We start from the raw sequence: 12224 nt of genomic DNA on the forward strand, positions 1-12224 counted from the left end.
ACACACACACACACACACACACGCACGCACGCACGCACGCACCACTTTTTCTTCTTGTGCTGGAACCCAGGGAGTTTTATGTTTGGCAAGTGCTCTACCAATGAGCTACATTACATACCCAGCTCGCAATTCCTTCTGTTTGTTTGTTTATTCATTTATTTGTTTGTTTATTTATTTTTGAGGGAGATTGAGACAGGGTCTCACTATGTAGCCCTTCTGGCCTGGAACTCACAGAAGTCTGCCTGCTGCCGCCGCCTCCCAGTTGCTGGGGTTGAAGGTGTGTGCCACTATGCCTGTTTGGCTCTTGCTTTTTTGAAATGGGGTCTTGTTATGTAGCCCAAGCTGGAATGAAACCCAATATGCGATGTGTGTATGTATCTCTGTGTGTGTCTGTATGTGGTAGTAGGGACTGACTCAAGGGTCTTGTATATACGCTATCACTGAACTATGTCCTCAGCTTTTTAAAAAATATTTTTAAGTTTTCAGACAGGGTACAACATAACTGTGGCATACATGCAGAGTGCCTAGACTCCTAACAGCGGGAACAGGGGCTGTCTCTGACTCTTTCACAGGCTCTTGGGACCCTGCTCCTTGTACTGGGTTGCCTTGCCCAGTCTTAATACATGGGGAGGTGCTTAGCTTACTACAACTTGATATGCTATGTTTGGTTGATACTCACGGGAGACCTGTCCTTTCCTAAATAGAAACAGAGGAGGAATGTTTTGTGGGGGTAGGAACTGAGGGGGGAGTTGGGGGAGAGGGACTAGGAGGGGAGAAGGGAGGGAGGGGAAACTGCAGCCAGGATATAAAATTTATTTATTTAAAAAAAATTTTTTTTTTCAAATGGGGGTCTCACTAAGTAGTTTAGACTGGCCTTGAACTCACTTTGCTGTCCAAGATGGCCTTGACTTTTGTGATCCTCTCAAGTAGCTGGAATTATAGGACTGGATCAGTACATCCAATATAAAGTCCTAACACTATCCACAGGTGATAGAGAAAAAAAATGGAGGCCAGGCATGGTGGCACATGCCTTTAATCCTACCACTGGGGAGACAGAGGTATGAGACAGGATCAGAGTCTGGAGAAGGGAGAGGAAAGGAGACCTGAAATCCGAATCCACTCATTGGACAAATATTCACCAGCTACCACTATGTGGAAAACACGGTGCGAGGCGTGGTGAAGATGTTAGCTTCGCCCCATGGGGCTTCCATGCTGAAACATACATAAGGTCATACATAAGGGCTAAGTGCTGGGCGGCAGGGAGGGGACAACTGTTGTGGATCTAGAACAGTGCCTGCAAAAGGAGGCCTAAGGTGTGACCACCCCTTTCCTCCATAGGGGGACTGCCACCACCCCCGCAGACACCCATGGTTCATTGCCCACCAGCGTCCTGCTCGCCCCAGCATTCTCCGCGCGGCACACAGAAGCTGAGTGCCCCGGGGAGCCCGGCTACCATGCCATCTCCTCTCCCCGTCTCCTGCCTCTTCTTCCTTATCCTTGTAGGAGGCAGGACCCAGAAGCCGATCCTGGTGGAGGTAGAAGGTATGTCTGCCTGTCTTTCTGAAGGGAAGGAGCTGGGTTTGGAAGCCTGGGTTTTGGGATGAGTACCTGGCCTTCTCTGGGCCTCCATTTTCTTAGTAAACTTCTGGGAGGAGTCAGAAGAGACCCTCAGGACTTCCCATATGGTGAACTTCTGGGGTCCTTTGGTTTATGAGGAAGGAAGGGGGACTGGGGCTCCCCTCTTTCTCTCCCCACAGAGGGAAGCAACATTTTGCTGCCATGCCTCCCAGACCCCTCACGGGTCTCTTCTGAGAAGCTGGCCTGGTATCGAGGGAATCAGTCAACCCCCTTCTTGGAGCTGACCCTAGGGTCCCCAGGCCTGGGCCTGCAGGTGGGGCCCCTGGGAATCTGGCTAGTCATTATCAACGTCTCGGACCATATGGGGGGCTTCTACCTGTGCCATAAGAGTCCCCCTTTCAAGGATACCTGGCAGCCTGCCTGGACAGTGAACCTGGAGGACAGTGGTGAGTGCCTGGCAGAGCTGGGTAGTGGGGGTTGATTGGAAAGTGGGGCTCTCCAAGGACTGGGAAAGTTTTTCAGTCTAGGTAGGGCTACAGCGACTGAGGAGGAGGGGGTTAGTTATAGGCAGCTGGTTCCCATGGCTTGGTAACTACTCTGAGCTACCCCACATCTCTGTCTCGCTCTTCTGTCAATCATAGTTGCTTTCTCTCTGTATCTCTGGCTCTGCCTTTCTGGGTCTCTGTATCTCCCCGTCTCATGTTCTATGTATGGCTTGGGGTTTCTTCCCAGGGGAGCTGTTCCGCTGGAACGCTTCGGATATAAGGGACATGGACTGTGGCCTGGAGAACAGGTCCTCAGAGAGCCATAGGCCTGCTTCTGGTTCCCGAAACATTTCCTGGCTGTATGTGTGGGCTAAAGACCACCCTGAGGCCGTGGGGACAGGGACTGTATGTGCCCCACAGAGGGTCAGTCAGAATCAGACTCTCATCAACCAAGGTAAGGGGACAGTGCTTGGGGAGGCTGGGAAGTGGGGACCCAAGGATAGGGATGGTGCTGGGAACTGGAGGGTTTGGGGAGATGAGACCCCATGGATTATATTTTCATTACCTTTTCTCTCCATACTCTAGATCTCACTGTAGCCCCTGGCTCCACACTTTGGCTGTCCTGTGGGGTACCCCCTGTCCCATTGGCCAGAGGCTCCATCTCCTGGGCCCATGTGCATCCTAGGAGACCTAATGTTTCATTACCGAGCCTAAGCCTTAGGGGAGAGCACCCAGTCCGAGAGATGTGGGTTTGGGGGCGTGTTCTGTCACTGCCTCAAGCCACAGCTTTAGATGAAGGTACCTATTATTGTCTCCATGGAAACCTGACCATCGAGATGCATGTGAAGGTCATTGCAAGGTCAGGTAGGGTTTCTCTCAATTCTGGGAATCTGTGTGGAATTACTGAAAGAATTAGAAGGGTTAAAAAGAATTGTGGTTCAGGGGTAGTGTGTGTATTTAGCATGTATGAGGCCCTGGGTTCCATCCCTAGCACAGTGTGTGTGTGTGTGTGTGTGTGTGTGTGTGTGTGTGTGTGTGTGTGTGTGTGTGTAGACAGAGACAGACAGACAGACAGACAGACAGACAGGAGGCTGGTGGTGCACAACAGTAACCCTAGAACTTGGGAGACTGAGGCATGAATATAAGTTTTAAGCCAGTTTAGCACTAGGACCAGCTTCGAGCCTCACCCCAAACTCCAGTTTGTACACTGAATACTAACTGTAGCTCTTTGTTCATTGCTTCTGAGAACTAGTTTTTCTGGGTCTTCTCCTGTGAGCTTTGGTGACCTCTTCCTCCCAAACCCTCCCCGTTGGAGTCCTGGGTCTTGTATTCACTCCTATCCACACCCTATTCTCATTTGGCATCCTCCCACGGCTCCTAGTTTCCCATGGCTTCTATCTACCCTGGGCTCCACACTTCCCATACCCAGCCATCTCCTGGAATTGACATTTGATGTCCCATGGACATCCCTGGCTTGCTATATAAAGTCAAACTCAGCATCTTTCCCACCTGTACTCTTCTGGGTGGCTTTGAACAAGCTCTTGGGTGGAACATGGGTCATGTGCCCAAGTTGAGGAGCTTGACTTTCTTCCTTTTCCTCACTCCATCCATCAAACCGGCTACAATGTCATGCCTTTGCTGTCTCCTCAATACAATCCTACTGTGCTATCCTGACCACAACCCTTAAATGCTACCTCCACTTCCACTCCAAACTTGATCTCAACACATTGGATTCTAACTTGGTAAACTCACTTTGCCCTACATTTTGGCCATGATTATCCTTAACTGCAGAATTAACCTTCCCCTAATCCTGACATTGCTTGGATAATACCCATGCTCTGTACGTGGTTTGTTAGATGGTGTCTTGTGCTCTGTGGAATACTCCTTGTCCTCCTGGGAAGAACAGTTCCTCAGTGGAGAAGAACCCTCTGTGGAGCTCAAGACTTTAAAGTCTTTAAGATATATCTCCCATATGTCCCTGGAGGGGTTGGGGAGTAAGTGACGCAGTATGGGACCCTTGTCTCACAGCGCCTTCCTCCTAGCAGTGTGGCTCTGGCTGCTGAGGACTGGTGGATGGATGGTCCCAGTTGTGACTATAGTGTATCTCATCTTCTGTATGGCTTCTCTGGTGGCTTTTGTCTATTTTCGAAGAGGTGAGTCATGCCTCCCAGTTTCTCCAAATTCTACCCGATCTTTCCCAGAATAAAGCCACACTGAGCGATCTGACATGTCCCACAGCCCTGCCCTTTCTTCTTTAACACCTCCCAAACTTCCCAGGGACCCTAGTGTTTGTACAACCATCTCCTCTAGTGAACCAAAGGACCTCCCCTGTGTCCCCCAAATTCTCCTCCTGCCAGGCAGCCCCACCCCCACCCCGCTCTGATCGATCTCTTTAAATCCCACCAGCCCTTATCCTGAAGAAGAAAAGAAAGCGAATGATGGACCCGGCCAGGAGGTAAAGTAGCAGCTTTACACTCTTTCTTCCATCCTGGGGGCCTTGGCACCATCTCTGTGGTTGAAATACTACCCAAGTTCAGAGGCTGCCTCCAAAATCACCTTCCTTGGCACGGTCCCCAACTCGCTAGTAGACTGTCCCTACACAGTTAACCTCCAGAACAGACTAGAACGGAGAATCCCTACATGGTTCAGCCTCAAGGTGCACCAACCCTTTCTCCCCCCAGATTCTTCAAAGTGACCCCTCCCTCAGGAAACGGGACCCAAAATCAGTATGGGAACGTGCTCTCCCTTCCGACACCCACCTCCGGCTCAGGTGAGCGCCCTCCCCACCCCAGCAGAGGCCTTCGACTCAAATCCTTCCCTCCAGAGCCAGCCAGCTGCCCCTTGTCTTCATTTCTCCAGTCTTCTGAGAGCAGAGCCTTCCCCAGAGCAGAGCACAGTGCCGAGTCCCACCAGATCAGCCGAGGCCAGCCCCTGGGCCTTGGTCAGAACACAACCTTGTCCTGGAACTTGAGACCAAGCCCCAGATTTAGGTCCCTTCCCCATGGTTCAAGGCCAGTTACCCTGGTGCACAGAGGCTTTATGCAGAGCCTAAAGCATTGTCTCCTTCTCGCCCTGTCTCTGATGACCATTTTAAAATACTCTTTTTCACTAGCCCACTCTCAGCGTTGGGCTGCTGGCCTGGGGAGTGCCAGTGGGTCCTATGGCAACCCGCGCATTGAAGTCCAGGACACTGGAGCTCAGAGCCATGAGACAGGTCAGATTGAAGGATCCTTCTTCACTTTGAGAATGTTAGAGCAGCCTGCGGTGGGATCAGTGGACTGGGGGTGGAGGAGGAGATATTGATAACTCAGTTCTCCACACTGGTCCCAAATTCAGAGCTGGAAGAAGAAGGGGAGGCCTATGAAGAGCCAGACAGCGAGGAGGGTTCTGAGTTCTATGAGAATGACTCCAACCTTGGGCAGGACCAGCTTTCTCAGGGTGAGGCCCCACTTCCCCTGGTCCCGACACTTCCCCGACTGTGGACCTCTGTTAGAGATGCCCCTTTTTCTGTACCAGATGGTAGTGGTTATGAGAACCCTGACGATGAGGCCACGGGTCCAGGGGAGGAAGACTCCTTCTCTAACGGTAATGTGGGGTCCTTGCGGGGCTGGTGGCCAGGAAAGCATGCTTGGTGCTATAGAGCTCCTAACACACAGGAACACTGTGTTCTCTCTTCCACAGCCGAGTCTTATGAAAATGCAGACGAGGAGCTGGCCCAACCAGTTGGCAGGACAATGGGTCTGTATGTGTGTGTGTGAGTGAGTGAAAAGTGGTCACTCTGGGACAAGGCTGGAGACCAGGAGAAAAAAAATGATGTGTCTCTTCTTGTTCCAGACTTCCTGAGCCCCCACGGGTCTGCCTGGGACCCCAGCCGAGAAGCATCCTCGCTTGGTGAGAGATGCTTAGGATCACCCTTATTTGGTCAATTCAGGCTGATATAATCTTAGCTTTGACCCCAAGCCCAAGCCTCATATTAGGCTTCATTCCTGACTCCGACCCCCACCCGCTATCCTGTTTTCCTAGTATTTATACCATCTCTAACCTTGAACATCAGTGTTGACCCAAGTGGGCCTGGCATAGTTGTCCGTGTCTGGAATCCCAAATCTGTGGGAGGGAGGCTGAGGCAGGAAGATGGCCATGGGCTTGAGGCTAGCCTGAGGTGCTTAAGTGAATTCCAGGCCAGCCTAGGCTGAAGCCTTGTAGCAAAAACGAAACAAAAAATACCCAACCAGCCAACAAAAAAATTGAAGCCAATGTTTTCCCACCTGGAGTTTGACCTCTACTAAACCCCAGTCTAATGGAGTCTTAACCTTGACTCCAGCTGTCTGTGTAATTTCCTGTGATCTTGACTTTGACTCTTCCCAATTCTGTTCTTGACTCTTCCTTTGGCCTTGGCCATCCTAAGACTGAGTAGGATCTTTTTTTTTTAATTTTTTTATTTTATTTTCTGGAGCTGAGGACTGAACCCAGGGCCTTGCACTTGTTAAGCAAGTGCTCTACCACTGAGCTAAATCCCCAACCCTGAGTAGGATCTTTTTTATTGTTGTTGTTTGTTTTTCGAGTTGGATTTCTCTGTGTAGACCTGGCTGTCCTGGAACTCACTCTGTAGGCCAGGCTAGCCTTGAACTCGCAGAGATTGGCCTGCCTCAGGCTCCTGAGTGCTTGTATTAAAGGCTTGTGCCACCACCGCCCGGCTCTGAGTAGGATTTTGATGCTGAGCAAATCATTCCTAGTTTGACATGAGAAGTTTCCACTTTTCCCTACCTGGCTCCTGCCTCGTGGTATGCGGCACTTCCCTCCCCCGAAGCCCCAGCAGGGTTTCAGGGTCTCTAATTTTCCATTCCCTACCTAAGCAGGGTCCCAGTCCTATGAGGATATGAGAGGGATACTGTATGCAGCTCCCCAGCTCCGATCGATTCGGTCTGGTCCCAGTCATGAGGAAGGTGGGTGCTTCTGCACGCTTCTCAGTTGTCCTCTGGACCACTCCCTCCTGCCTTCTTCCCATCCTGTTGATACTTTCCTTTTTCCTGGTCTTATCTAGATGCAGACTCTTATGAAAACATGGATAAATCTGATGATACAGAACCAGCATGGGGAGGAGAGGACCACATGGGGACTTGGGATACCAGGTGACTCCCAAGTGACTAGGTGAGCTGGACACTGCCCCTGGGAAAGGGGAGGAAGAGGGGGATAAATACGTATGGTAGTGCAGCGCTGGCTTATGGGGAAAGGAAGGGGAAGGGTTTCTAGGGCCAGATGGATGGGGCCTCGACGCCTGCCCATCCCTGTTTTTTTCTACATAGCCTGGGCTTCCTCAGGCCCCAAGAACCACATCCAACTCTGAAATCTGGAGGTCCCAAGCAGATGGTGTCGGTCACTGAAATAACCTTGTTTAGGATGTGTGTATGTGGACACACACACCCTCAAACGCATGTACAAAGCTTCCTTCCCACCCTTTTTATGTTCCCCAAATAAACTCAACAAGCCACTCGAGTTCTCTGAAGCAATGCCCTTGCGTGGGAGAGGAAGGAAAGATGGGGTCAGATGCACTCCCGAATCACCCAAAGGAAGGAGGGCTGCAGTTTGAATCCAGCCTGGCTCCGGCCTCCCCAGGGCTTGGCATTAGCCACCTTCCGAACCTCCAGGGATGCCGATATGGTCATCCACCATGCAGCTGATGTCCCATGAGGAAGAGGCCGTGATGGGATTGGCAGTCTAGTTAGAAAACATTGTCTAGCATCACTACAGATTTTTTTTGTCTTCTCTATTCTAAGCATTAACATCTATGAGCCATTTCATCCTTCAATAAGGTCATAAACTTCTTGAGTATGCCAGGATTTATCAAAGTAAATTTACGTGTGGAACTGAAGTGTGTGTGTGTGTGTGTGTGTGTGTGTGTGTGTGTGTGTGTGTGTGGAGAGAGAGAGAGAGAGAGAGAGAGAGAGAGAGAGAGAGAGAGAGAGAATGAGAATTTTTTGAGATGAGATTTTTGATATGTATCTTACTTAGGGTTTCTATTTCTGTGATAAACCACCACAACCAAAAGCAACTTGGGGAGGAAAGGGTTTATTTCATCTTACAGCTTGTAGCCTATCACCCAGGGAAGTCAGGGCAGGAACTCAAGGCAGGATTTGGAGGCAGGAGCTGATGCAGAAGCCATGAAGGAGTGCTGTTTACTGGCTTGCTCTCCATGACTTGCTCAGTCTGCTTTCTTATAGAACCCAGGGCTACTTACCCAGGGGTGAAACTGCCCACAGTGGGCTGGGCCCTCTGAAATCATTAATCAAGAACATGCCTCATGGACTTACCTACAGGCCAATTGATGGAGGCATTTTCTCAGTTTAGAATCCCTCTTCCCAGATGACTCCATATTCTGTCAAATTGACAAAAACTAACCAGCACACTATCTGTCCATCCTGGTCTTGATCACATGGGCTCAAGGGATACCCTTGCCTCATGACTAGTTGGAACTACAATTGAATGCTACTGTTTGTCAAACCTAGGGCCTCACACACGCTACCGAGAACACTGTGCTACCCAGCCATACTTGAAGCTTTATGAAATATATGTTTGGTAGATTTTTGTTTTCTTTTTGAGACAGGGTTTCTCTGTCCTGGAACTTGCTCTGTAGACCAGGCTGGCCTCAAACTCACAAAGATAATCCTGTATTTCCTGGTGTTCAATGTGTAGAATTCTAAGCATCTCTGAAGTGTGTGTGTGTGTGTGTGTGTGTGTGTGTGTGTGTGTGTGTGTGTACACCAGTAAGTTGACTGATGGTTGGCAGCACTGATGGTTGGTAGCTTCAGGATGAGAATGGTCTTCAGTGAGACCAGGTAGGATTAGAGGGTTGGGAATTTCAGCTCATCCAGCCTCCAGAAAGGGGAGAGGACTGAAGGTTAGGTTGATGGCCATTGAGGTAGTCAGTCATGCCTATGTATAAATCTGGAGGGATGAAGCAAGAGGATCGGATGTTCCAGGCCAGCTTGGACTACGAAAACAAAAGCAGAAAAGAGGGGACAGGTTTGGAGAACACCGAGGCTGCTGAGCACGTGGAGGCTTTTAGAAAGTGAATTGAGCCCATGAAGAGGCTTGTGGGAACCCTGATTTGTATCAGTTTCTCCAAAGCACAGGTGTGGTGCACTAAGTATAGTCTTCGGATTTAGGAGGCTAAGGCAGGAGGATGGAGTTCAAGGCCACCTGGTCTCAGAACAAAGCAGCACAAGTAGACAACTTGGGGGTGCTCTGGGGGTGCAGCAGGGGCCAGCCTTGGGACTGCTGCCCTCATCCTTCCGGTTCTGACGTCTCCGGGTAGACTTTGTCAGTACTCAGCAAGATTAAAGGCTGTCACTTGGTGTCCCCTGGAAAATTAGTCACTTGTTGGTGGAGAGAAATCTCCATACCTTTTTGGGATCATACAAATCTGTGGTGATTGTTACTTAGAGTGCAGGAAGAAAAGAATTTGAATATTTTTTTCCTGTATTAGCAGATTATGTTTATTAAGTCATGTCATCTTCCCCAAAACCCTCTAAGTATGACAGCTTCATGGATGGAGAGATTGAGGCAGGCTGAGGAGAGAAGTAACATGCCAAGACTTGTCTAGTTAGTACATGGTGAGGCCTCGTACTCTAGTTCTCTGTCCACATTCAACCTCGATGCTCCCCATTCTGGTTCTTTATTTGTGTACATTGTGGTGCTGGAGACGACACACGGGGCTCTGGGTATGTTAGGGCTGTGCTCCATCACTGAGCTATAGCCCAGCCCCCTCCTTCCTCACACAATACTGTAGAAGGGGAACTGAGCTTTGGAGAAGCTAAGTGACACATCTTGGGTCACATGACTAAAGTCTGAAGCATGTAGTCGCCCTGTCTCTCCACTTGGTGTACGTGGGTGGAGCCTTGTCCTTACACAAACCCCGCCTGCAAGACCTTTCAGAGCACGTCTTCAGCCCTAGAAACTATCCTGAGCAAGCTCCAGGCCATCAACAGTGACCAAGTGAGATGGCACTGGTCACTGATTCCCAATGTCCTCCATTGGTCCTGATCTCCCTGCCACCATTGTCCCCAGCTCTCTGGCCTTTTAAAACTCAGACTGGCATCTGAAACCTAGTCTTTCTTTTTAAAAAGATTAAAGATGTTTATTATTTCATGTGTATGGGTGTTTTGTCTGTCTGTATGTCTGTGCACCACATACCTACCTGGTGCCTGAGGAGGCCAGAAGAGGATATTGGATTCCTTGGGATTGGAGTTATAAATGGTTGTGAACTGCCACATGGTTGTTGGGAATCAAACCCAGGTCCTCTAGAAGAGCAGCCAGTGCTCCTAATCACTGAGTCATCTCTCCAGTCTGTGAAACCTAGTCTGTCTGTCTGTCTGTCTCTCCCTCCCTCCTCCGCTTTCTTTCTTTCTTCCTTCCTTCCTTCCTTCCTTCCTTCCTTCCTTCCTTCCTTCCTTTCTTTCTTCCTTCCTTCCTTCCTTCCTTTCTTTCTTTCTTCTTTCTTTTTTCCTTCCTTCCTTCCTTCCTTCCTTCCTTCCTTCCTTCCTTCCCTTCTTCCTTCCTTCTTCCTTCTTCCCCCACCCCTCCCGCCCCCCTGCCCTTCCGAGACAGGGTTTCTCTGTGTAGTCCTGGCTGTCTTGGAACTCACTCTGTAGACAAGGCTAAACTCAGAGATCCACCTGCCTCTGCCTCCCTAGTGCTGGGATTAAAGGTATGCTCCACCATCATCCAACAAAACCTATTTAAAAGAAATTTCAAAGCTCTCTGTGGGACTACATAAAACAAAACAAAACAAACTTTCCAGTGTTCTTTTTTATATATATTTTATGTGTATGAGTTATGTGTATGTATGTGTGATATGTATTATATGTTTTGCCTACATATATATGTACCATGTATGTGCCTGGAACCCACAGAGGTCAGAAGAGAGCATCAGATGTCCTGGAACTGGAGTTACAGATGGTTGTGAGTCTCTATGTGAGTTCTGTTTCCAGAATGCAGGTCCTCTGTAAGAACTGCAAGTGCTCTTAACTGCTGAGCCATATCTCCAGTCCCTAGAGTTTGTATTTTATCTTGTTTTTGAGACAGGTTCTCATGTATACATGGCTTCCAGCTCTCTCTATAGCCTAGGGTGGCCTTGGGCTTCTGACCTTCCTGCTTCTCCTCCTCAGTTGTGGGATCAGAGGTGTGTGTGTGGATAACGTGGTGCTGGGGATGGAACACAGAACCTCACAAATGTTAGTAAACACTATTGACTGAGATACTCCCTTAGCCTGCACAATGACTTTTACTCTCATGTCGAAGGCCAGGGCTCAGGGAAGAATTTTTCTTCATTGTCTGTGCCCAGAAGAGAGGCAGTCCTTCCTTAGTCTCTAGCCTCAGGAGAAGCTCCATTTCAGCTCTGTGTTGTTCCAAGGGCCCCAGTTTCCACCTCTGTCCCCAGTCAGGTATTCAAACTTCTGTTCTAGGACTCTTGCAAACCTCATGAGCTGCTTGACCACACATTTCCCTGCTCACCCATTATGGAGGCTTTGATTTCTTAATTTCTGGCATCATGAGGATTCTGCTTTTGAGCTCAATTATTTAAAAAAAATGGCTTAAGGGTATGACTCAGTGCTGTAGTACTTGCGTAGCATGGGAGAAACCTGGAGCTCTACTCCCAGGCTTCAAAACTCAAACCACTAAAGAAAGGCTCCTTGTTAAATCCACATAATATATGCATGTTTAAGGGTTTGAACCTCCGGCGTTTCCTTGGGCTTCCATCTCAATAGCAAAGCCACCTGCATTTGCCTGAATACCCATTCTTCCATGTAGGCCCTCTCATGCCCAGAATTCCCTCTCTGCTGCCCATCACCCAGCCTGCTTCATTTTAGCTCTTGCCTGTGAGCTGGATGTGCTGCCTCACGTCTGTGATCCCAGCACTCGAGAGGCTAAGGCAGGAGGACCCGCCAGAGTTGAGAGGCTAGCCTGTGCTATCCAGTGAGTTCGAGGTCAGCTGTGCTGGAAGCACATCAAGGACTCAGAGGTGAGAAGGAAGGGGAGTGGACGCGGAGCGATGGGTTGTGAGAAGTACTCCTTGCGGGTACCGTGTATTCAGGGCAGAGGACAGAGACACTTTGGTGGGCTCTGTCGTCTAGGGGTGCTACGGTTGGAGCGGAGCTCTGCTGA

At 49.5% G+C, this 12224-nt stretch overlaps 1 protein-coding gene across 4 annotated transcripts; it reads left to right on the forward strand.

The window, feature by feature from the left end:
- The first annotated feature begins 1441 nt into the window (after window positions 1-1441).
- Window positions 1442-7556, forward strand: Cd19 (CD19 molecule). 4 transcript variants are annotated; one of them, XM_052763490.1, is made up of 15 exons: window positions 1442-1542; window positions 1758-2024; window positions 2311-2517; window positions 2649-2927; window positions 4106-4216; window positions 4470-4518; window positions 4745-4833; window positions 5176-5277; window positions 5400-5501; window positions 5580-5648; window positions 5745-5801; window positions 5898-5954; window positions 6917-7006; window positions 7105-7211; window positions 7367-7556. In XM_052763490.1, the coding sequence occupies exons 1-14, from the start codon at window positions 1455-1457 to the stop codon at window positions 7194-7196; spliced, it is 1659 nt and encodes a 552-aa protein (XP_052619450.1). In that variant the 5' UTR covers window positions 1442-1454; the 3' UTR covers window positions 7197-7211; window positions 7367-7556. The 4 variants fall into 4 exon arrangements, with proteins under 4 accessions (XP_052619450.1, XP_052619451.1, XP_052619452.1 ...); XM_052763491.1 differs by having other exon boundaries at window positions 6920-7006; XM_052763492.1 differs by having other exon boundaries at window positions 4109-4216.
- The last annotated feature ends 4668 nt before the right edge of the window (window positions 7557-12224 follow it).

This window comes from Peromyscus californicus, unplaced genomic scaffold (assembly GCF_007827085.1).
Source record: "Peromyscus californicus insignis strain IS unplaced genomic scaffold, ASM782708v3 Scaffold_4__1_contigs__length_199733344, whole genome shotgun sequence".
NCBI classification, from domain to species: Eukaryota; Metazoa; Chordata; class Mammalia; order Rodentia; family Cricetidae; genus Peromyscus; species Peromyscus californicus.